General features: G+C 37.1%; 2 protein-coding genes across 7 annotated transcripts in view; one reads left to right on the plus strand and one right to left on the minus strand.

The window, feature by feature from the left end:
* RNLS (renalase, FAD dependent amine oxidase) overlaps positions 1-9500 on the minus strand; it is a 276260-nt gene extending 266760 nt beyond the window's left edge. Inside the window, exons 1-3 of one of the 2 annotated variants that reach the window (XM_019952914.2) lie at positions 9255-9500; positions 8243-8348; positions 7498-7640 (exon numbers count right to left, since the gene is read on the minus strand). In XM_019952914.2, the coding sequence (XP_019808473.2) occupies positions 7498-7640; positions 8243-8348; positions 9255-9372 (367 nt within the window). In that variant the 5' untranslated portion in view covers positions 9373-9500. Of the gene's footprint in view, positions 1-7497; positions 7641-8242; positions 8374-9254 lie in introns of both variants that reach the window. The other variant, XM_019952915.2, reaches the window with a different exon arrangement.
* Positions 9501-9610: 110 nt separating this feature from the next.
* LIPJ (lipase family member J) overlaps positions 9611-25834 on the plus strand; it is a 36681-nt gene continuing 20457 nt past the window's right edge. For 2 of the 5 annotated variants that reach the window (XM_070780443.1, XM_070780440.1), the window contains exons 1-2: positions 9752-10228; positions 23417-23523. The gene's annotated coding sequence lies outside the window, so the exon portion shown is untranslated. Of the gene's footprint in view, positions 10229-23416; positions 23524-25834 lie in introns of all 5 variants that reach the window. The other 3 variants (XM_070780442.1, XM_070780441.1, XM_019952916.2) reach the window with 3 other exon arrangements.

Raw genomic sequence — 25834 nt, forward strand, 5'->3', positions numbered from 1 at the left:
TAACTCTACAATATAGTAATTACAAATTTTAAAAATCAAATGCAAATAGAAGGACTGATGCCTTCAATCTCTTTGAGGCAATTAGAGTCATTCAGTTCAAAGAATTAGAGCAAGGGTTTGTAAATAGCATTCCAGCTTGCCTGAGGGTTTCTCTAAGGCTCCTCTTTAGAGAACGTGCAAATAATTGGCACTTTGAACTCACACCCACCATTCCCTTTACTCCAACCAGAGCGGCTCCACTTCCCTCTCTTCATTTTCTTCAGGTTGCCTCACATGCCCCTCTCTCTAGTCCTGGCCCTGATCCAGACTTCAAGTAAGTCAACTGACTTTATAAACTTTATGCAGTTGTGTTTTTACATAATATTCCCTTTGAAAACAGCATTACATTGGTTTTCTTTTTGGTGGTCACTAGGAGGGTGTGGTTAAGAGAACTGAAGTACACCAACTATTAACAGAAATTCTTCATATCCAGTCAAATGCCTTAGACATATATCCCAGTGGTCCCGAAGTGTTCTGCAAGATGACTATCCGTGGTTCTCTAGGTGTGGACCTCAGACCAGAAGCACCTTGGAACTTGCTAGAAACACAAATTCTCATGTCCCAACTCAGACCTGAATAAGAATCTGGAGATCAGGCCTAGTAGTCTGCATTTAAGAAGCCTCCAGGTTTGTTACCATGCACATGTAACAGTGTGAGAACCATGGGGGTAGATAAATAGACCCAAATCTAACACTGAAACTGGCAAAGCCACTCAAAAACAGCATTTTCCAAGAATTAGGGGCAGTGGTATACCTGCTCTAACCAGGAAGTTTTCCTTTCCAATTGTGATGATTCAAGTTTCTGGGAAAGTGGCATTTCCTTGTGAAAGTAACTAATAACTTTTGAAAGGACCACATGACCAAATGTAAGGCTCTGGAAGATCATTTTTAAACAGCCAGAAAACTACATAAATATTTTCAGTCTGAGCTTAGTAAATGTCACCATGTCCCTGTGTTGCATATAATTTTTCAGAGGTTTCTCACTGTATTTAGAATTAAGTATAAAATCTTAAGAGTGTTTACAAAGCCCCTTATGATCTGGCCCCGCCTTACTCTTGAACTTCACCTACTGTTTTCTCCCTCATTTACTACCCTCCAGTCACAATGACCTTTTCATTCCATAAATGTACCATCTTCCTCCTATTTGAGAATAGTTTCAACTTGATATGCCCATCGCATGCAGTTCTCACCACTCAGCTCTCGGCCTAGTTCACTCTTGCTCACCTTTCAAGTATCTGTGAAAACATTAGTTTCTTAGAGATGCTTTTCCTGACACATCTCCCCTGTCTCACTCTTCTCAGACGCACGTTAGTTTAGGTCCTATTACTAGAGCTCACTCATAACGCTCTCACTTTTTCTTCTTAGCATTTATTATGTACATTTTTGTGTGCATGAAATCAGTTTTTGTCTTTCCCTCCAACTATGCTCTACATTAACAAAGGTGAGGATCAATGTATTTTACTTAACACTGTTTCCCCAGCAAGTATTTCATAAAAATTTCTTAAAAAATCTACAGATAGCTACAAAGATATCAAACTACAAAGAAAATTTAACCATTTTACAAAGGCAAATACGTTTCTGTTACATATTTATTCAGTGCCTATCCCCTGCCTTCCTCCATGTTAGAAGATGTTAGTCACAAGTGTTGGTCACGTTCAACCCTTTGTGACCCCAGGGACTGTAGCCTGCCAGGCTCCTCTGTCCATGGAATTCTTTAAGCAACAATGAAGTGGGTTGCCATTTCCTTCTCCAAGGGATCTTCCTGACCGAAGGATACAACTGGTCTCCTGCATCGCAGGCAGATTCTTTACCATCTGAGCCACCAGGGAAGCCCCTCCATGTTAGAGAATCTAAACTAACTTTTCTCCAATAATTTCCTACAAACAGGTTTCAGTTCAGAACTACTGAAATGGACCAGTAAGCAGTGTCTAACTATAAGCACTGCTTAAAGTTCACTGTGGAGTGCTTAACCAAGGCTCCCAGGTTACCCTCTACCTTCTCTCTGAAAGACACTGTTATGGATGAGTGCCATGATCACCTGCCTAGGAGCCATTCTGAGACAGAACTGCCCAGGCTTAATTCCTTTATATTAATTTTAGAAAGAAAATAAACACAAAAGTAAAAAGGGAGAATATGATAAAATTAAGTATTGCCAGAAAGAAGCCACACTAGCTGATAGTATCTGCAAATTAAACTATCTTTTTCTAATAAATCATTCCAGTTGGCCAAAAAGCTTGTTCAGACTTTTCCATGACAGCTTATGGAAAATCCCAACAAACTTTTTGGCCAAACCAATAAGTTGTCCACGTTGACTTTCAATTGTTAGTCCATGTCCCTTTTTGAAGTAGATGGTAAAATAAAAATAAATAAATACAGCAATAGTTCTTCCTATGGTGAAATGAAAGTGAAAGTGAAAGTCACTCAGTTGTGTCTGACTCTTTGCAACCCATTACAGTCCACAAAATTCTCCAGGCCAGAATACTGGAGTGGATAGCCATTCCTTTCTCCAGGGGATCTTCCCAACTCCAGGACAGAACCCAGGTTTCCCACATTGCAGGCAGATTCTTTACCAGCTGAGCAACAAGGCCAAACCAAATAAAAGCTTCTCACCCTGTCCTAGAAACTAAATTCATCCTCTTATGAATGATTTAATAACATGGGCCTTATTCAAAAGCAAAAGGATTTGGCTCATCACTGTTCAAATGTCACAGAAGGAACCATCATGTGACTGATCCTCCCGGGTGCATAAAGAAATAAAATGGCAAGACTCCTTGGTAGCCCCTTCCTTCCCCCTGGGGCAGGGACTAATCAGTGAAAGAGGGGACCCAGGGAAAGGGCTCAATAGTCTATTCTCTTGAACCAGGGTGGGATGGGAGCATCCTCTCAAACTTTAGGGGAAAAACCAGGAAGGAAAAGATGTTAAATTGGAGGTTTGAGGCCTTCTCATTGTCCTCCATGGGATCCCCAAGAGGAAATGACAACAGGGTCATCTTAAAGAGAGTGCTGGCGTCTTACTTACTAGTTAAGCCATTATAAGCAATGTACTTAACTTGTCTGAGTCTCATTTTTCTCATTAGTAAATGAGCATAATGATAACTACTATGAATGGCTATAAAATAGTTAGAAATGATGTACGCTAAATGCCTAACACAACATCAGATAAATAGCTTTTAACAAGTGATAAGAGTAGTTTTTGTTCTCCTGAATTTCTCCTACTCCTACAATAATGACAACAAATAAATAAAACAGAAAAACAGAAAAATCACATTTTATTTACTCAGAAGACAGCATTAATTGGGAAAACAGGAAGTGGGTAAAATGAACGCCAATAAACAGTTTTCTCTGCAATAAGCTTAATGTGAACACATGAAACCATAAATGAGAACAGAACACAAGTGGCATGTGCCTATTTCCTCCTACCCCCTCCCACTCATTCTGGAAAACTGGTCTATTTAAATATTGGCTTTAGAGATTTGAACCTATTCTAAAGCATACCCGACTGGACATACCCCTTACAGATAATTTCCTTGCAAGTCTGGTCGCAAACTAAATAAAACTGGTTGTATCATGAGATTGTAAGGGTGCGAACTCAACTGATACCAAAATGTAAAGCATATTTTGGAATGACCTGGCAGTTTGGGTTGTTATACACTGAGCACCTGCAAAGATCAGCTTCATTTAAGAAGATTATTTTTTTAAGCTGACATTTATCAAGAGATTTTTAAGTATATGGGCTATTATTTGCTTGAATTGGCAATGGGTGGATTATATCCTTTATTCTTCACAAAACTTTGCATTAGGTATTGTTACTGCTCTCATTTTTCCAACGAAAGAACTAAAGTACAGATTTTAACACTTTCCTAATATTACACAGCTAGGGAAGTGTGGTAGAATGTGAATTTGAATCCAGGTCATTCTGACTCCAGGGACACTCTCAAATTTCATTGTGGAAATACTAAAATAGGATAGGAGCCATTTATAGGTAGAAAGATTTAAAGAAGTCTAAAGAATGTTTAAAGGGATATAGGGGTTTCCCTGGTGGCTCAGACAATAAAGAATCCGTGTGCAATGCAGGAGACCCAGGTTCAGTTCCTAGGTCAGGAAGATCCCCTGCAGGAGGGAATGACTACCCACTTCACTATTCTTGCCTGGAGAATTCCACAGACAAAGGAGCCGGTGGGGCTATAGTCCATGGGGACACAACTGAGTGACTAACACTTTTTCGAAGGGATATAATTATAAAATTTTAAATAGTATAGATGATTTATAAAACCTCTAATAATAGATCTGGGTAGAGGGTGGAAAGACCTCTTGAAACATTACAAAGATAATATTAAAATAAACTAAGAAAAAGTTTATATACACTCAAATTATGTAGGCCTTGAACTCAATTATATAAAAATTATTTTTTTAAAAAAGCTGAAAGTATGTCACAGAATGAACTTACGGCTCACTTACATATTACTGTGACACTTTTCCCTGCTATTTTTCTGTATTTTCCAAATTTTCAACTATTAGTAATACTTTTTTAAAAGTTACTTAAATATTTCACATAGTGATAAGAAAATCTAAAGTACTCATGCTTTCAAGAGTGTACAAATTCAAAGTATAAAGAGGTTTTTAGGAAGAACTGGTTACACTACAATGAATAAATATAGGTATATTCATATATAGGGCTTCCCAGGTGGCACTATTGGGAAAGAACTCACTTGTCAATGCAAGAGATGTAAAAGACATGGGGTTCAATACCTGGGTTGGGAAGATCCCCTGGAGAAGGGCATGGCAATCCACTCCAGTATTCTTGCCATGGACAGGAACCTGGTGGGCTACACAGTCCATAGGGTTGCAAAGAGTCAGATGTGACTGAAGTGACTAAGCGCGCGCGCGCGCACACACACACACACACACACACACACACACACACACACACACATATAAGAAATCTAAATCTCTATCATTTATACCTACCTACTATATACCAGGTACCATTAGATTCTATGTGAGCTACAAATAATTAAATATGACCTCTTCTCCCAAGAGTTTCCAAAGCAAAAGAAAACCAAAAACCATATATTATCCCAAACACCTAACACAAAAAGGATGTAGGTGCGGTGTATTCAAGGACTGTCCCTTAGCTATATGATGGCAGGAACTTTGGTTCCTGTATCCCTAGTGTCCAAAACAGTGTATAGTAAGCACTCAGCAAATGTTTATTGAATGAATAGGTGTATGCATATATGGATGGCTAAATATATAATACAATTAGTAAGTACTTGGAGATTCTAATATGTATGTACATCTAATTTGGGTTAAGTAAAAGTCGTGACGGAAATGAGAATTTTTTTTAAAGTTATATGGCGGCAATATATGAAGCTGATGACATTCTACAAAATATACAAATAGTGTCACCATCTGTGATGGTTAATTTTACGTGTCAACTTGACTGAGTCATGAGGTTCTCATATATTTGGCAAACACTATTCTGGCTATGTATGTGAGGGTGTTTTGAAAGAAAGTAATATTTAAATTCGTAGACTGAATAAAGCAGGTCACCCTCCCTAATGTAGGTGGGTATCATCCAATCAGTCACAGGCCTGAATAAAACAGAAAACTGACCCTCCCACCAGTAAAAAAGTATTCCTGTCTGATAGCCTTTGAACTGGGACACTGTTTCATTCTTCTACCTTCAGACTTGGACTGAAACATCTGCTCTTCTTGGTGTTGAGCTTGCCAGCCACCGAAACTGGAACTGTACCTTCAGCTCTCTAGGGTCTCAGGCTTTTGGACTGAAACTAAAGCATCAGCTCTCCTGCGGATCTTCAGACTTGTCAGCCTCCAAAATCACATAAGCTAATTCTGTATAATAAATTTACCTATCTACATAAATATATCCTTTCAGTTCTGTTTTTTCCTGGAAAATCCTGATGACTACACCATAATATTCTAAATCCTAGATGACGAAATGGCCTTGCCTGGAATGGTATTTACTGTGTCCTCATATTGTATATTCAATCTCACTGCCTTCTCTCATGCCTAGTATCGGGATTCGCAGGCTTCACAATAAGTAACATTTGTGCTGTGCTGTGCTTAGTCGTTCAGTCATGTCAGACTCTTTGAGACCCCATGGACTGTAGTCTGCCAGGCTCCTCTGTCCTCGGAATTCTGCAGGCAAGAATACTGGAGTAGGGAGCCATTCCCTTCTCCATTTTCCCAACCCAGGGATCGAACCCAGGTCTCCTGCAATGCAGGCAGATTCTTTACCATCTGAGCCACCAGAGAAGCCCAAGTAATATTTGATGTAGTCCAAAACAGTAATTATTCTAGAAATAGCTTATGAAATAAAACAAAGTCTCAACTTATACTTTTCCTCAACTGTCTTCAATTAGGCATTTAATTATGATTTATCAATAAGTCTATTTCTGTTTTAAAGGATAAATCATTAATCGTCTGGGATTATTTGTCATGCTTTTCAAAAAAGTCCATTTTAAAACACTCATCATATACATAAAAAAATGAAAATCCTCATAGAAACTGGGCAAAGGTTATAAGACATTTATAGAAATGCACAGACTTGGTTAGCAAAACAAAGGGGCATAAACTCACTCATAACTAAGTAAATGCAAATCAGAGCACAAGGAAATATCATTTCAACCCATCATACGGGCAAAAAATTTTATTTTCCATAATATCAAGATGTACAGAAAGACATGTTCTCATTCACTATTGATGATATATTCCTTAATAGGAATAGATGGCACAACTTAGTTAAATAAAAAATGCACAAACCATTGACACACCTCCTATACTGTTAGGAACTGATCCTACAGATATACTTTCAAAAGTGTGTCAGAGTTAGAAATTGCAGCAATATTGGTACTAGCATAAAGCAAAACAATCCCTAACTCCCCAAACAATCTACATACTTAACAGAAAGTTAACAGTTAAATAAATAATGATATATATATACCATGTAATACTGAACAGGCATTGAAAAGAATGAAGAACACTGAGTTTGCTGATATGAAAATAGACCAAAGATATGATTCAGTCAATGATTATGTATTAGTCAGGGTTCTCCAGAGAGATAGTATCAATAGGATAGACATAGACATAGGTAGAGAGACAGAGATAGAGATTGGTTTATTATAAACATAGATGAAATAAAGCATAGAATGGCTTATATAAAATAATCTCATCTATGTTTTAAAAAAGAACATATACAAACATCTATGAATAGGGAAATAGAGATAGTCACGTAGAGCAAGAGATAGATGCATAAACATTTTTCTGGAAGCATATATAGGAAACAGTGATTAGGGAAAGAAAACTAGCTATTGAGTGGTGCGTAGGAGAACATCTATTTTATAACTTTCCGTACAGTATTAATATTTAATTATGTGTATAACTTTTAGTTTAAAATGCTTACTCTAAAAGAAGGCAGAGAAAATTTTATTCTCACCTGATTGTTTCAAGTAATGGTTAATAATTGAAGAAACTCCATGAGGTGCTACAAAGTTACAGTCTCCTTCTTTCGTCATCATTCCATCAATAGGAGAGATCAGAGGCTTCAAAATGCCACCAGCTAACAATTCATCATAAAAACTGAAACAAATCAAAATGTATAACATAACTATACGTATACTTTTAGCTCTAAACATTATACTCTCTTCAAAGAATTCTTTGAGATTATAATCCTAAGTAAAAATCTTCTTATAAACAACTCAACATATGTTTTGTGTTAATAAGACATAATTTTGGTGAAGAATGGAAATATTTTGAGAATCCATAGTCTTTTGCTGATTGTACTCAAAAGTCTACTTTCTCATATATTTCAAAATTAAAGTCAGTGAAAATAAACAGAAAAGTATTCATTACACCGATTTTGAATCTGGTTAAGATTTTACTTCCATCACAGTTATCTGTCCTCTTTCTCAACACCAACATAGTTAACTTTTATTTATTGAGCCCTCACCATATTCCATAGAACATCTCACCTGATCTTCACAACTGGAGAGGCATGTTTTACAGTTTTTCCACTTTACTCATGTAAATCTTTTATTGCTATTAATACTATGATCAATGATGATGATATAACTTCACTATATTACAAGAGTCAAAGCTTAACTCTGCTAAAAATGGATGATTTGTATCTTTTTACATCCTCAACCAGGAAGACTTGATTCCACTCCTTTCAACTAACTCACCTTTGGTGTGTTTTGGCATAATGAGGAGTGCAGGTGATATACTGGGCACCCAAGTCCACTGTGCTCTGTGGATTATGAGGACTGCTGGCTGTAGTCATTCTTCCTCCTTGAATTAGTCCCCAGGAAAATTTCTTAATATATCAGAATGAATATTTCACAATTAACACTGATCACCCCAGGTTACACCAATGGATAACTTACAACTGTTTCAGAAAACATATTTTTAATTTTTGTTTTACTTTTAGATTTCATAATAATCAATATATTTTAAAATTTTGTTTTCTCCAGCTTCCAGAGATCTAAAAAAAAAAAAATTGTTTGCTTTTTAAATTGAAGATTTTGTCATCTAACACTGTTAGGAAGTAATTAACAGAGACAATTCAGTCAGGGGGTGTGAGATATTTTTTTAAAGAACACATGAATAATACAGCAGCCTTCAGCACTGTGCCTGCTGCATCTACGTACTGATCTGAATAAAGGGAATGAATGAACGGACCAAAGAAGGCAAAATAATGAATGAAATGTCAGAATGAATGAATCAACGAATGCTTTCCCTCTTAATGTCAGGTTTCAGGAGAGTGACAGGATTCTCTCAAGTAGATAGATCTTCGGAAAGTGGTGGTCAGTGGGCACTGGAGGATTCTCACAATCTAAAGAAAGCTGCCAGGGTACACAGCAGCCAAGGAAAACAATTCACTTCTTGGCGACAGCGGCAGGCCCAAGCTTTGCAAACTACAGTCAGGATGTCTCCCAGGCCGCTCGGGCCTCCCAGATTAGTGCTCCGGTATCCCGCCCTGCCCCCACCCGCCCCACCGCCCGGCCTGGGTCGCCGCCCCAACTCGCGCCCACTCTTATGGCCGTCCCGGGCGCCGGAAGTCTCCGATCACGTGATCAGGCGCCCGCCGACCTGCTGGGTGTTCCCCCGAGCCTTACTCGGAGAAGGCCCACGCCACCTTAGAAGCCGGGTACCCGCCGGCTTCCTTTCCCTGGCTTCTGTCCGGAAACGACCCACCTGAATCCCCGGCCTTGTCCCATACAGTGAGGCGCAGAGGACTGGACGCCTCCCTCCTCAGCAGCGCCGCGCACAAGCTTCCCGTCAGCCCGGCGCCCACGATCAGCACCCGCGCCATGGCCCGCTGTCTCCGCGCCCGGGTGGCCGGCCTGCAGTCGGTGGAACCGCCGCCACAGCCCAGCGGGCCAGAGCTGTAGGCCCCGTGCTCCCGGCCCAACTCGGCCCCTGTGCAGTTCCCTGGTCAGCCTGCAGGGGGCGGAGAGGAGGCGACTCGGGCTGAGAGAAGGATCAGCACGGAAGACAAGCAAATCTTGGCCTTCCTCTTGGTTTGAGAGCCAGGAGCTGTCTTCAAGCATCGTCTGGCTCCATCTGATAAGCTGTGATTTCCAATCTGCTTCTCGTCCCCAAAACCTGTAAATCATATCGGTTAGAGCGTGAGACCCCGCCTCGCCACAGGGCTGCTGTTGACTACTGCGGAGACCCAGCCCAAGGTTAACTACCAGGGTAACTGTGCCTTCTTGGAACCTTGGCTTCTTAATAGCCTTAAGTCTGAAAGGAACACAGCAGTGAGGCCAGAGCCAGCTTTCTTCAAGTACCTTAATAGTCACTATTCACATAACAGAAAAAGAGTTTGGGAGAGATTTTGTTTAACCCTCGGGCTTTGTGTAAATGATAAACTTTTTGAACCTCAATTTCTCCACCTGTAAAAGGGGGCCAGAAAATTCTGTATTCCAGATTATTGACAGTTAAAGATATTTGGTTCACCAGAGAATTTTAGGTCAATCTTCTCTTCAGTAAATATTAAATTTTATGCCAAAACACATTCCATTTGCTGTAAGAGGTGTGCGGATGAGCAAGACAAGGATTCATGCCCTTACCACTGGTTTTTTTTTTTTGTTTGCTTTCTAACGTTGTCCTGGAAATTCTCAAGGAAACAGTAATATGCAAGGATAAGACTGAACCATTCATTACAGGTACCCTGAATTGCAGATAAGTTATTACCTGGACACTAGAGAAACTTGTTATAAGGAAATTGACAATGATAGTCAATTATAATGAAAACATTAAAAATTAGAAGTTTTACTGTATGTACACATGAGGGAGAAATTACCAGGCTTCAAGTTGGTGATAGATCAATATAACATATATCTAATAAAAGATAACCAAACTATACTTTGGATAATAACCCCTTATTGGACATTATTATTTGCAAATATTCTGTCCCATTCAATACATTGTCTTTTAATTTTAATAATCATTTCATTTGCTGTGCAAAAGCTTATAAGTTCAATTTAGTTTCATGGTTTATTTTTGCATGTGTTTCATTTGCATTAGGAGACAAGTCCAAAAAAAATATTGCTTACATTTATATCAAAGAGTGGTCTACCTGTATTCTCTTCTATAAGTTTTATGGTTTTAGGTCTTTAAATTGTTTTGAGTTTGTTCTTGGATAAAGTGTGAGGAAATGTTCTAATCTCATTTCTTTACATGTAGCTATCCAGTTTTCCCAGCACTGAGGCTACCTTTTTTCCCCGCTGTATAGTCTTACATTTTTGTTATAGGTTTATTGACCTTAAGTGTTTGGATTTATTTCCTGGCTCTCTATTCTGTTCAACTGATCTGTGTGTCTGTTTTTGTGACAATACCAGCATTTTGATTTCAAGACTTTTTCATATAGTCTGAAGTCTGAGAAGGTGATACCTCTAGCTTTGTTCTTTTTTCTCAAGATTGCTTTGGCAATTCGGGATCTTTTGCAGTTCTGTATAAATTTTCCTATTATTCTAGTTAGTGAAAAATGTCCTGGTTATTATGATAGAGATTTCATTAAATCTATAGATTGCTTTGGATAGTATGGGTATTTTAACAGTATTAATTTGTCCAATTTATGACCACAGAATATCTTTCCATTTCTTTGTATCATCTACAAATTTCCTTTATCCATGTTTTATAGTTTTCAAAGTATAGGTCTTTAACCGCCTTGATTAAGTTTATTCCTAAGTATTTTATTAACACAGTTTTAAACAAGACTGCTTGCTCTCTCTTTCTGGTAGTTCATTATCAGTGTATAGTAAACTAACAGATTTCTGTATATTAATCTTGTATCCTGCAACCTTACTGAATTCATTCTTTAGTTCTAATAGCTTTTGGGTGGAGACTTTAGGGTTCTCTATGTAGAGTATCGTGTCATCTGCAAGTAGTGTGATCTTTGCCCTTGTTGATTTTGTCGCTCAGTCGCTAAGTTGTGTCTCTTTGTGACCCCATGGACTGTAACTTGCCAGGATCCTCTGTCCATGGAATTTTCCAGGCAAGAATACTGGGTTGCCATTTCCTACTCCAGAGGAACTTCCTTCCCTAGGGATCGAACCTCCATCTCCTGAATTTCCTGCACTGCAGGCGGATTCTCTACTGTTGAGCCACAGGGGAAGCCCCATTTTTGCTCTGCCCTTCCTTTAATTTGAATAGCTTTAATTTCTTTTTCTGATCTGACTGCCATGGCTAGAACTTCGAGTACCATTTATTTAGAAGTGGTACGAGTGGGCATCTTATCTTGTTCCCAGTTTTAGAGGAAGTGGTTTCAGCTTTTCAGCACTGAGGTGATATTAGCTGTGATTATATCATACATGGCCTTTACTATGCTGAGATATGTTCCCTCTATACAATTTGATGAGAGGTTTTCTTTTTAATCATGATTGGATATTGAATTTGTCAAGTGCTTTTTATGATCGTGTGATTTTTATCCTTTTTATTATTGTGGTGTATCACATTGATTGATTTGCAGATATAGAACCATCCTTGCATCATTTTGCATATGTAAATATAGACATTAAATTCAAGTGAATTTTTCCTAGGTTAAGCAGTATCTTGAGGAATCAATGCAGGTCCTCATGATCTGTTGAATACGTTCTTCTCTTTCCTGTCATCTCTTGTTACCTCATTTATGTTAATAGTCTGGTCACCTTCCATAGTCAGACTTGAAACTCATAGTCATTTTCAATATATCTATTCTCTTTTCTCATCCTTGATATCTATTAGTCTTCTGGTCTTTTTATCTCTTCTCCTCTGTCTCTTAAATGCAATCCCTCAGCATTGTACCTCAGAAAAGTACAAATTCCATTTCTACCAGCAATATTCTACAGTGCCTATTTTACCACATTCTTGTCAACTGTGGACATTGAGCACTTTGAAAAGTGATTATTGACAGATTAATCCATTCATTTCAGTCACTCAGTCATGTCCAACTCTTTGTGATCCCATGACTTGCAGCACGCCAGGCCTCCCTGTCCATCACCAACTCCCGGACTTCACTCAAACTCATGTCCATCGAGTCGGTGATGCCATCCAGCCATCTCATCCTCTGTCATCCCCTTCTCCTACCCCCAGTCCCTCCCAGCATCAGAGTCTTTTCCAATGAGTCAACTCTTTGCATGAAGTGGCCAAAGTACTGGAGTTTCAGCTTTAGCATCATTCCTTCCAAAGAACACCCAGGACTGATCTCCTTTAGAATGGACTGGTTGGATCTCCTTGCAGTCCAAGGGACTCTCAAGAGTCTGCTCCAACACCACAGTTCAAAAGCATCAATTCTTCGGCACTCAGCCTTCTTCACAGTCCAACTCTCACATCCAAACATGACCACTGGAAAAACCATAGCCTTGACTAGACGAACCTCTGTTGGCAAAGTAATGTCTCTGCTTTTCAATATGCTGTCTAAGTTGATCATAACTTTCCTTCCAAGGAGTAAGCATCTTTTAATTTCATGGCTGCAATCACCATCTACAGTGATTTTAGAGCCCCACAAAATAAAGTCTGCCACTGTTTCCACTGTTTCCCCATCTATTTCCCATGAAGTGATGGGACCATTTGCCATCATCTTAGTTTTCTGATTGTTGAGTTTTAAGCCAACTTTTTCACTCTCCTCTTTCACTTTCATAAAGAGGCTTTGAGTTCCTCTTCACTTTCTGCCATAAGGGTGGTGTCATCTGCATATCTGAGGTTATTGATATTTCTCCAAGCATTCTTGATTCCAGCTTGTGCTTCTTCCAGCCCAGCGTTTCTCATGATGTACTCTGCATAGAAGTTAAATAAACAGGCTGACAATATACAGCCTTGACCTACTCCTTTTCCTATTTGGACCCAGTCTGTTGTTCCATGTCCGGTTCTAACTATTGCTTCCTGACCTGCATATAGGTTTCTCAAGAGGCAGGTCAAGTGTTCTGGTATTCCCATCTCTTTCAGAATTTTCCACAGTTTCTTGTGATCCATATAGTCAAAGGCTTTGGCATAGTCAATAAAGCAGAAATAGATGTTTTTCTGGAACTCTCTTGCTTTTTCAGTGATCCTGCAGATGTTGGCAATTTGATCTCTGGTTCTTCTGCCTTTTCTAAAACCAGCTTGAACATGTGGAAGTTCACGGTTCATGTACTGCTGAAGCCTGGCTTGGAGAATTTTGAGCATTACTTACTAGTGTGTGAGATGAGTGCCATTGTGCGGTAGTTGGAGCATTCTTTGTCATTGCCTTTCTTTGGGATTGTAATGAAAACTGACCTTTTCCAGTCCTGTGGCCACTGCAGTGTTTTCCAAATTTGCTGGCATATTGAGTGCAGCACTTTCACAGCATCATCTTTCAGGATTTGAAATAGCTCCACTGGAATTCCATCACCTCCACTAGCTTTGTTCGTAGTGGTGCTTTCTAAGACCCACTTGACTTCACATTCCAGGATGTCTGGCTCTAGGTGAGTGATCACACCATCATGATTATCTTGGTCATGAAGATCTTTTTTGTACAGTTCTTCTGTGTATTCTTGCCACCTCTTCTTAATATCTTCTGCTTCTTTTAGGTCCATACCATTTCTGTCCTTTATAGAGCCCGTCTTTGCATGAAATGTTCCCTTGGTATCTCTAATTTTCTTGAAGAGATCTCTAGTCTTTCCCATTCTATTGTTTTCCTCTATTTCTTTGTACTGATCGCTGAGGAAGGCTTTCTTATCTCTCCTTGCTATTCTTTGGAACTCTGAAGAGAAGCGAAAAGCAAAGGAGAAAAGGAAAGATATAAGCATCTAAATGCAGATTATTCCATTACTTATGTTCAAACAGTCATTAGTTCTTAATTTAATTATTATAGTAGGTTTCTAACTGACCTCTCTGCTCCTAATCTCTGTTCTGCACCAAGTTTCTAGATTGGTCATTGCCATTCTCAAATAACTTTTAGTAATTCTCAGTCTCATACAGATGAAAGTTCAACTACTTGGTATAAAAATATTCAGTCACTACTATATATAAAATAGATAACTAAGAAGAACCTGCTGTATAACTTGGAACTCTACTCAGTACTGTGCAATGCCCTATGTGGGAAAAGAATCTTAAAAAGAAACGAGCAGATATAGGTATATGTATAATTGATTCACTGTGCTGTACACCTAAAACGAACACAACATTGTAAATCAACGACGCACCAATAATTGGTTTTTAAAAAATATTCAGTGATATTTCTCAAGTCTATGTTTATATCTTATCTTGGTAGTCTTTATATGTCTTGTGCTACTAAGTTGGGGCTACCCTGATGGCTCAGACAGTAAAGAATTTGACTGCAATGTGGAAGACCCAGGTTTGATCCCTGAGTTGGGAAGACCTCCTGGAGAAGGGAACGGCTACCCACTCCAGTATTCTTGCCTGGAGTATTCCATGGACAGAGGAACCTGGCAAGCTGCAGTTCATGGGATCACAAAGAGCTAGATACTGAGCTATTAACACTTTCACTTTCACAACTGAGTTGGGTTATTTTAGTTCCCGTGAACATATTCTCAGATTTCCCACTTGTCTGTGGAAGTGGGAAGCATTTGCTTATGTTGTCTTGAGTATAAGGTATACTTTTTGAATTGTGCTTCCAGTAGTTGTGAATGTGCATTAATTCTTCACTCTCTGTTTCTTTTCCCCTATGATCAACAATATCATTTTTAAAAAGTTATCCACAATTTGGGAATGTTATGACCATTCAGTAGAAGTAACCACGGTGGCTTGTGATTTCTTATCACGTTTAGTCTTCAGGGAGTGATAGAGCCACCCTCCCCACCTACCCTCCTAACCTCCAAAATGGATTATATTAATGCAGAGCGATAACTTTAAGGTTGTGTGGGTGCATGGTTGGCTACTAGCACTGGTGTATCTCTCCGAGAGAGGTGTGAATGACTCAGTGACCTAGAGAAGGCAGTATTGTAAAACAGCTGGGACAGATGTACTTATATTTACTCTTCCTATTCATCTTGGCATTTTGCCTTACTTCTTCCCAATTTTCTGCAAGGCTGGCTCCTCCTGATATTCAAGTCAAGCTTAAAAGTTACCTAAAGAGGACTTCCCCAACCACTTGACCTAAAATAGCCACCCAGTGACCCTCTTTTCCATTAACCTATTTTCTTAATATCACTTAATTACCTTTAGAAGTGAACTTGCTTTTTACTTGTTTAACTATTTATTTAGTTTAGTTCTCTCTCACTAGAATTTAAGCACCAAGAGGACAGAAACACTGTCATGTTCAATACAGTATCTTTGGCAACTGGAATCCAAATTAGAATTCTCAGAGACTGAGAGTTCACTAACTCTTTGCCTAGAAGATATCCAGACTTTTGAGGATAATACTTAAAGGAAGACAGGCTGAATGGTAACTTAGTGGTGTGACATCAATATTAAACATATTTTCTCAGAGAGTTCTTTTCTATGATATAATATTACTGTAATGATATAAAATACAATGTCAGTGAACAAAGAATATCTGATAATGTGATTCACAGCACTTTCTGTCCTTATTTATTTCATTGATAATTTACATAATCATTAATGGCATATCTAACAGTATTTAGATGGCATAAAATCAAGATGAATAGCCCCATCGAGCTATTTTAGATTATTCCTTAATGTAATTTGAGTTTTTTATTGAAGTATGGCTAATGCACATACTGTGTTAATTTCAAGTGTATAGTAAAGTATGTGTATATATGTGAACTTCCCTCTTATACCTGTTTTTGTGGCATCCCATAGATTTTGGAAAACTTTGTTTCCATTTGGATTTGTCTTGAGGTATTTTCTTATTTCCTCTTTGAATTCATTTTTTAAATAGCCTGCTGTTTAGTCTCCCTGTGTTTGTTCTTCTCCTGGTTTTCTTTCTGTAGTTGATTTCTAATTTCACACACTTGTGGTAAAAAAAATACTGTTTCTATAAATGTTATTATTTTATTGTTATTTGTATTGTTTTCATTGACTTTATTTGGCATGATTATTTTGAAATTCGTGTTGTCAAATGTGTCAGTTCATTTCTTTTTATGGATAAACATATTTCTTTATATGGATATATTGTAGTATGTTTATCTGTTCACCTCCTGATGAACATTTGGGTTGTTTCTAGTTTTTTACTATGAAAAATAAAGCTGCTATGACATATAAAAGTCTTTATATGAATATTGGCTTTCATTTATCTTGTGTGAATATCTGGGAGTAGAATAGTCTAATTATATGGTAGATGTGTGTTCAACTTTGAAAGGAACTATCAAGTGAAACTGTTTCCCAAAATGGCTTTTCCATTTTACATTCTAACAGAACCATTTGAAGATTCCAGTTATTCCCCATCCTTAATATCATTGAATATGACCAAACCTTTCAACTTTAGCCATTCTAATAAGTGTGTGATGGCATTTCAGTAAGGGTTTAATTTTAATTTCTCCAGTGATGTTTGATATTGACCATCTTTTCATGTGGTCGTTTGCCATTCATATATCTACTTCTGTGAAGTGTCTGTTCAAAGTTTCTACCTATTAAATAAATTGGGTAGTTTATTTTCTTATCACTGAATTTACAGAGTTTATTATATATTTTGGATACAAATAAAATGTGTGACTGGCAAATGCTTTCTTCTTGTCTATGACTTCTATTCATTATATTATCAGCATCTTTCCAAGTGCAGATGTCCTTAATTTATCCATTTTTAACTTACATGGTTTCTACTTTTTGTCTTCTATCAAAGAAATACTGGATATATACCTCAAGGTAATGAAGACTTTTCTCTTACGTTTTCTTCCAGAAGTTTTATAGTGTTATTCAGTTCAGTTCAGTCGCTCAGTCATGTCCAACTCTTTGTGACCCCATGGACTTCAGCATGCCAGGCTTTCCTGTCCTTCACCAACTCCTGGAGCCTACTCAAACCCATGTCCATCGCATCGGTGATGCCATTCAACCATCTTATCCTCTGTCATCCCCTTCTCCTCCCACCTTCAATATTTGCCAGCATCAGGGTCTTTTCCAAAGAGTCAGTTCTTCGCATCAGGTGGCCAAAGTACTGGAGTTTCAGCTTCAGCATTAGTCCTTCGAATGAATATTCAGGATTGATTTCCTTTAAAATAGACTGGTTGGATCTCTTTGCATTTTCAAGGGACTCTCAAGAGTCTTCTCCAACACCACAGTACAAAAGCATCAATTCTTCAGCGCTCAGCTTTCTTCACAGTCCAACTCTCACATCCATACATGACTCCTGGAAAAACCATAGCCTTGACTAGGACCTTTGTTGGCAAAGTAATGTCTCTGCTTTTTAATATGGTGTCTAGGTTTGTCATAGCTTTTCTTCCAAGGAGCAAGTGTCTTTTGATTTCATGGCTGCAGTCACCATCTGCTGTGATTTTGGAGCCCCCCAAAATTAAGTCTCTCACTTTTTTCCATTGTTTCCTCATCTATTTGCCATGAAGTGATGGGATCAGGTGCCGTGATCTTAGTTTTCTGAATGTTGAGCTTTAGGCCAACTTTTTCACTCTCCTCTTTCACCTTCATGAAGAGGCTCTTTAGTTCTTTGTTTTCTGTCATAAGGGCTGTCGTCTGTGTACCTGAGGTTATTGATATTTCTCCCAGCAATCTTGATTCCAGCTTGTGCTTCCTCCAGCCCAGCATTTCTCATAATGTACTCTGCATATAAGTTAAATAAACAGGGTGACAACATACATCCTTGATGTACTCCTTTTCCTATTTGGAACCAGTCTGTTGTTCCATGTCCAGTTCTAACTGTTGCTTCCGGACCTGCATATAGATTTCTCAGGAGGCAGGTCAGGTGGTCTGGTGTTCCATCTCTTTCAGAATTTTCCACAGTTTGTTGTGGTCCACATGGTCAAAGGCTTTGGCTTAGTCAATAAAACAAAAGTAGATGTTTTTCTGGAATTCTCTTGCTTTTTTGATGATCCAGCAGATGTTGACAATTTGATCTCTGGTTCCTCTGCTTTTTCTAAATCCAGCTTGAACATCTGGAAGTACATGGTTCACATACTGTTGAAGCCTGGCTTGGAGAATCTTGAGCAGTACTTTGCTAGCATGTGAGATGAGTGCAATTGTGCAGTAGTTTGAACATTCTTTGACATTGCCTTTCTTTGGGATTGGAATGAAAACTGACCTTTTCCAATCCTGTGACCACTGCTGAGTTTTCCAGATTTGTAGGTCTATGGTCCTTTTTAAGTTAAGTTTTGTATTTGATGTTAGATATGGATCAAAGTTCATACCTTTGCATATGAATATTTGTTTCAGCACTGTGTGTTTTAGACTGAATTGCCTTTGCATCTTTGTTGAGAATTAATTGACCATGTAAATGTAGATCTATCCTAAACTCTGTTCTCATCCATTTATCTATCTTGTTCTGCCAGTGCCACACTCTCTTGATAACTTTAGCCTTACAATAAATAAGTCTTAAATTTGGTTACTGTGACTATTCCAATTGTCTTCTTTTTAAAAATTATTTTGACTCTTTGAGGTTCTCACCATTTCCATATACTGTCTAAAAAGAGCTTAATTTCTATGAAAATGCCTTAGATTTTAATAAGAATTGTGTTCTTCAGCCCTTCTAAATCCTTACTGATTTTCTATATATGTGCCCTATCAGTTATAAATTAATATTTCTAACTGTAAATAAGAATATAAATACATAAGTCTTTCTCCTTACAGCTTTATCAGGTCTGGGTTTTTGACTCCTGACTCTCTTTTTAGAGAGAGACAAATATAAATATGTAGATTGATAAACTGTTACTGAATTGATCTGTTTATCATTTTGAAATTGTACTATTTATCACTGGTTATAATTTCCTTTAAAATCTGTACTGCCTGATATTAATATAGCTTTCTTTTGATTAGTATTAGTTTGTCATATTATTTTCCCTCTTTACAGTTTTACTATAATTATGCTTGTATCTTTAAAGCAAATTTCTTGAGAGCAGCTTTCCTGTTGATCCAATCTGACAATCTCTTTTAATTGGGCTTTTAGATTTATACAAGTAGCCATTATGATGGAAAGGAAAGTGCTATTATAATTGGGATTTTTAAAATTTTAAATTCCAAGTGTTTATTGCTGACTCTTCTATATTATCTTTTATCTTTAATCCTCTAAAAATCACTTATTTTTTTTAGTAAATTTTTAAAGTATACATAGATTCTTTAGGATTTTCTACATAGATAATCAGGTATGCCTTTATTTTTTACTTTTTTTCCTTGCTTAATCGCACTGGCTAGGACTTTCAGTACAATGTTGAATAGAAGTGGAGAGAAAGGACCTCTTTTCTTGCTCCTAATTCTTATCAAGAAAGCATTCAGTCTTTTACCAAGTGTGATTGGAAATGTAGCCTTTATTAGTTTAAGGAAGTGTCTTTCGGTATATAATTTGTTGAGAAGTTTTATGACTAAATGATTAACTTTTCTGCATCTTCTGAGTTTTTTGTTTTGTTTTGTTTTCAGTTTAGTCTGTTAATATGGTAAATAACACTAATTGATGTTTGAATGTTCAATCAGTCTTTTGTTTGTGGGATGAACCCCACTAGACTGAGATGTATTTTTTCAATATATTGCTGGATTTATTTTGATAACATTTTAGTGAGAGTCTTGGAATCTATCTTTATGGGGGAAATTGGTCTATAGTTTTCTTCTTTCATAATGTGACCTTATACAATTAATTGGAAAGGAAATCAACTATACACCAATACATTTTTTTTTTAAATTAATTGGAAAGGATACCCTTCTCTTCTATTTTCTGGAAGAGGTTGTAAAGAATTGTTTTTTTTTTAAATATTTGGTGAAGTTTGGCAGTGAACTATCTGACCTGGATTTTTCTTTTTCAGAAGGTTTTTATGCTATACATTTAATTTATAAAATAGATACTGGAATATTCAGGTTATCACTTTTTTGGGGGGTGTGAGTTTTGACATTAATAGTTTCTCTTTTTAAGGAATTATTGTATTTCATTTATGTTTTCAAGTTTATGAGCATAGAGTTAAGTAGTCCCTTATTATAATTAATTTTAATATCTGTGGGATCAGTAGGACAGTTTGTTTTTTTTTCTTCATTCCTGATATGGGTATTTTACATTTTCTTCTTTTTTCTTGGTCATCCTGACTAAAAGTTTTTTTTGACCATTTCAAAGGAACAGCTGTTGGTTCATTGATTTCCTCTATTTGTCTTTCATTCCTTTTCTTTGATTTCTTGCCAATCTTTATTATTTCTTTCCTTCTATTTTTATTTTAATTGTAGTTTGCTTTTTTTCCTCTAGCTTTTATAGGTAAAAACTTCAATTACTTGTTTTTCTTACCTTTCTTATTTTCTCATGTAAGTAGTTATTGCTATAAATTTCCTTCTAAGTATTGCTTAGCTGCACCACACAAATTTTGATATTGTTGTATTTTCAATTTCAGTTAGTTTAAATGTTTTTTATAGCTTTATTTATTTCTTTCTGGCTAGGCTGGGTCTTTGTTGCTGTGCAGGCTTTTCTCTAGTTGCGGCGAGTGTGTGTGGAGGGGTACTCTGAGTTGCAGTGCATAAGCTTCTGATTGCAGTGATTTCTCTTGTTGCAGACAGAGTGGGCTTCAGTAGTTGCAATTCCTGCACTCTAGAGTACAGGCTCAATAACTGTGGAACAAGGGCTTAGTTACTATGTGGCACGTGGGATCTTCCCCGACCAGGGAGCAAACCTGTGTCTCCTGCATTGGCAGGCGGATTCTTTATCATTGAGCCACTAGGGAAGCCTCTCAAATATTTTTAAAAGTCCCTCTTCTTTAACCTATGGATTACTTAGAAATGTATTATTTAATTTCCAAGTATTTGGGTACTTTCTGGATAACTTTTATTATTGATTGCTATTTTAATTTTGTTATGGCCCAAGAAATTTGTATGAATTTTATTCCTTTAAATTTAAATCTTTCCTACTGGCCACAATCTTGATGAATGTTTTTTTTGTATGTTTGAGAAGAATGTGTATTATGCTATGGTTGTATAGAATGTTTTATAAATGTCAGTTAAATCAAGTGATTGCTAGGTATTGTCCAGGTCATCTATATTTTTACTGATTCTCTGTCTACTTATTCTATCAAACACTGAAAAGGAGGAGTTGAATTTTCCAAATATAATCGTAAATTTGTCTATTTCTCCTTTTAGTCTATTAATGCTTGCTTACATATATTTAATGCTTACTTACATATATTTTTGGTGCAGAGGCTTCCCACATGGCTAAGTGGTAAAGAATCTCCCTGCAATGCAGGAGGCATGAAAGACACAGGTTTGATCCCTGGGTCAGAAAGATCCCCTGGAGTAGGAAATGGCAACCTGCTCAAGTATTCGTGCCTGGAAAATCCCATGGACAGAGGAGCCTGGCATGCTACAGTCCACAGGACCACAGAGTCAGAGGGGACTAAGCGGACACTGAGCTGTTTGGTGCATACACATTTAGGATTGTTATGTCTTCTTGGAGAACTGATTGCATATTGTTATGTAATCTTGCTTTTTAGCTATATTTCTTATTCTGAGTCTACTATAATTGAAATCAACATAGTTAGTCCAGCTTTCTTTTGGCATATCTTGCTTTACACTTTTACTCTTCAACCTGTCTATTGATAATAATAATCTGTATTTAATGCAGGTTTCTTATAGGCCCCCCTTGTGGCTCAGCTGGTAAAGAATCCACCTCCAGTGCGGGAGACCTGGGTTTGATCCCTGGGTTGGGAAGATCCCCTGGAGAAGGGAAAGGCTACCCTCTCCAGTATTCTGGCCTGGAGAATTCCATGGACTGTATAGTCCATGGGGTCACAAAGAGTCTGACAGGTCTGAGTGACTTTCACTTTCACTTTTCTTATAAACATTGCAGAGTAAAGTCTTGCTTTCTAATCCAATTTGACAATTTCTGTGTTTAACCAGTATATAAAGAGCATTTATGAATGATTTTTCGATTCCTGGGTTGGGACGATCCCCTGGAGAATGGATAGGCTACCCACTCCAGTGTTCTTGGGTTTCCCTTTTGGCTCAGTTGGTAAAGAAACCACATGCAATGTGGGAGACCTGGGTTCAGATCCCTGGGTTGGGAAGATCCCCTGGAGAAGGGAAAGGCTACCACTCCAGTGTTCTGGCCTGGAGAATTCCGTGGATGAGTCCATGAGGTCGCAGAGAGTCGGACACGACTGAGTGGCTGCCGCTTTCACAAATGATTATTATATTGTTGATTAAAATCTACCGTGTTACTACTGTGTTTATTTGTTCTTCATTTATTTTTTAAAAAGTCTTTTACTTCTTAAGGTCTAACAGCATTTATTATTAACCCGTTTTACCTTTTTTATTGACTTACTGTTGGTACTTCTTAAAAGTTTTTTGATTTTCTTGAGTTTACAACATATATTTTTAAATAACCTAAGCTAAACTTCAATATTATTCTTCCTATTATATGTTTTAGGGAAAGAAATGAGCACTTGCTTATGTTTTCCATAGGGAGAAATCTTCAAAACCCAGCAATAATGATATGACAGTCGCTTCTATATTTGAACTGCTTTATACCATCATAGACTGCGTGTTTACTACTCATTACTGCTATTACAGTGACTGCCAGTCAGAAGAACAGAAATCTACTTTAACACTTTAAGGGAGTTAGAATTATGTCTTAATAATTCTGATTAAAAAAAAAAACTGCACTAGTGGGAAACTACCACTAACCACCTCTGTGGGTATTTTTGTGAATATATTTAGTGTAGCATATGGGACAGTGACTTGAAAAGCTACTTAGCATTTATTAGTATCAACAGTGTTCTTTCAAAATTTGTTGTAGTTTTTGTTGCCAATTTATGTAATGCCAGGTTTGATTTTTGCACTGAAATTAAATGTTCTCATTTTTATTTTTTCAGCTTATCTGTGATTATATTCAGCAACCTTTGCCAAAAGGAGCACAATATGTGATTGACTACTTTGAAGACACATCTATTAGGTACCTAAAATCAAGAAGAACAAAGAGGTATGGCATAATGTATTTTATTGTTGTGGGTTGTATCTAAAGTCAAACTAATGATTTTAATGGCAGAAACTGAAGAAAACTGATCCTCAAATCAACTTTTAGAAAATTCTATTTAGTTACAGATGGGTGCTATTAGTAATGTAGCTTTTTGGTTTAATTTTGTTTAAGTGCTTTTCCCAACTGTGTGATAATCTTTAAAAATCATTATGTAAGATATTGGCTACCTTGAATGGATTACTCTTGCACTCTTACTCAGTTTTCTGTCACGCTTCCATCTTTAAAATCATCTTTTAAAAGTTTGCCCCTACGCTAAGCAAAGCACCAGTTCATGACATAGTATTTCACCAACCAGCCAACATAGGTGAAAAATTATGGTTAATGACTAAAGTTGAGGTAATAGTAATTACTAGATTAGATACTAGGTTTTACAGGTAAAGTGATATTTTAGTAACAACATCTAACTCTATGGTATCTGTATAAATTTAATAAATAGTGGTCCACTGTATTCAAATGATCATTTTAAAACATAAACATTTAAAAAATCATTGATATATTTAAAAACTCCTTCATACTAAGCCTTTAAATATTGGTGTGCCTTTTACTCCTAAAAAATTTCAATTTGAGAGCTAAATTTTTATCAGACATTTAATGTGTTTAGATTCCATAAAATTTATACTTGAAAGAGTAGTTTCAAGTACCCAAATTGTTCTGAATATATTTTAAAGTCTCAGTAACTGAATTGACTATCAATAAGTAATATTTCTTATATATTTTCATCTACTTTGACAAAATTATTTCCAATATTTTTAGATGGATTGATTTAACTTTTAAGCAGAATACCAGTATAAAAATTGCATAGGTCCAAAGTATATTTGAAACTCATGTTAACTTAGTAACATCAATATCAACTCAGAATTTATCAGTATCAACAAAGTAGTCTGAACTCTTTGTTGTTGTTGCCGTTTGACATAACACTGTTTAATTAACACTTTGTATAACACTGTTGTGACTACAAATGTTATAGCCTTTTTTAAAATTTTTTTTAAATTTTATTTTGTTTTTAAACTTTACATAATTGTATTAGTTTTGCCAAATATCAAAATGAATCCGCCACAGGTATACATGTGTTCCCCATCCTGAACCCTCCTCCCTCCTCCCTCCCCATACCATCCCTCTGGGTCGTACCAGTGCACTAGCCCCAAGCATCCAGTATCGTGCATCGAACTTGGACTGGCAACTCGTTTCATGCATGATATTTTACATGTTTCAATGTCATTCTTCCAAATCTTCCCACCCTCTCCCTCTCCCACAGAGTCCATAAGACTGTTCTATACATCAGTGTCTCTTTTGCTGTCTCGTACACAGGGTTATTGTTACCATCTTTCTAAATTCCATATATATGCGTTAGTATACTGTATTGGTGTTTTTCCTTCTGGCTTACTTCACTCTGTATAATAGGCTCCAGTTTCATCCACCTCATTAGAACTGATTGAAATGTATTCTTTTTAAATATAACCTTTTTTTTTAATGCACTTAAGTTAGCAGGTTTCTCTCTCTTTGGTAAAAAGTTTGATAATATTGTTTTAAAATTTGCTTTTTTGCCTTCAGTGAAAAGCACAGATATTATACCAAATATAATGTAAACCTCTGACCAAAGGTGATATGTTCAGTCTCCATAAATCACAGCTTTAAATTAAAAGAAACTTTAAGTAATAAATAGTTTCAACTTCGTATCCACCTAATTTGTACCAAGTCATTAAATATTGCGCTGGAGACTAGCTTAACAAACATATAAGATATAGCAATTATTTGCATGCAAATGATTTTTCTGAATTTCTAGTGTTTTGTTTGTTCTCTTAAGATGGTCTAATATGTATTAAATGTTAGTTATATGGCTAGTATTATATTACAGTTCAGTTGCTCAGTCTTGTCCAACTGTTTGTGGCCCCATGGACTGCAGCAGGCCAGGCTTCCCTGTCCATCACCAACTCCAATAACTTGCTCAAACTCATATCCATCCTGTCAGTGATGCCATCCAACCATCTCATCCTCTGTCTTCCCCTTCTCCTCCTGCCTTCAATATTTCCTAGCATCAGGGTCTTTTCCAGTGAATCAGTTCTTTGCATCAGGTGGCCAAAGTATTAGAGTTTCAGCTTCAGCATCAGTCCTTCCAATGAATATTCAGGACTGATTTCCTTTAGGATTGACTGGTTTGATCTCCTTGCAATCCAAAGGACTCTCAAGAGTCTACTCCAACAGTACAGTTCAAAAGCTTTCTTTATGATCCAGCTCTCACATCCACACTTGACTA

Source organism: Bos indicus, chromosome 26 (genome assembly GCF_029378745.1).
Source record: "Bos indicus isolate NIAB-ARS_2022 breed Sahiwal x Tharparkar chromosome 26, NIAB-ARS_B.indTharparkar_mat_pri_1.0, whole genome shotgun sequence".
NCBI classification, from domain to species: domain Eukaryota; kingdom Metazoa; phylum Chordata; class Mammalia; order Artiodactyla; family Bovidae; genus Bos; species Bos indicus.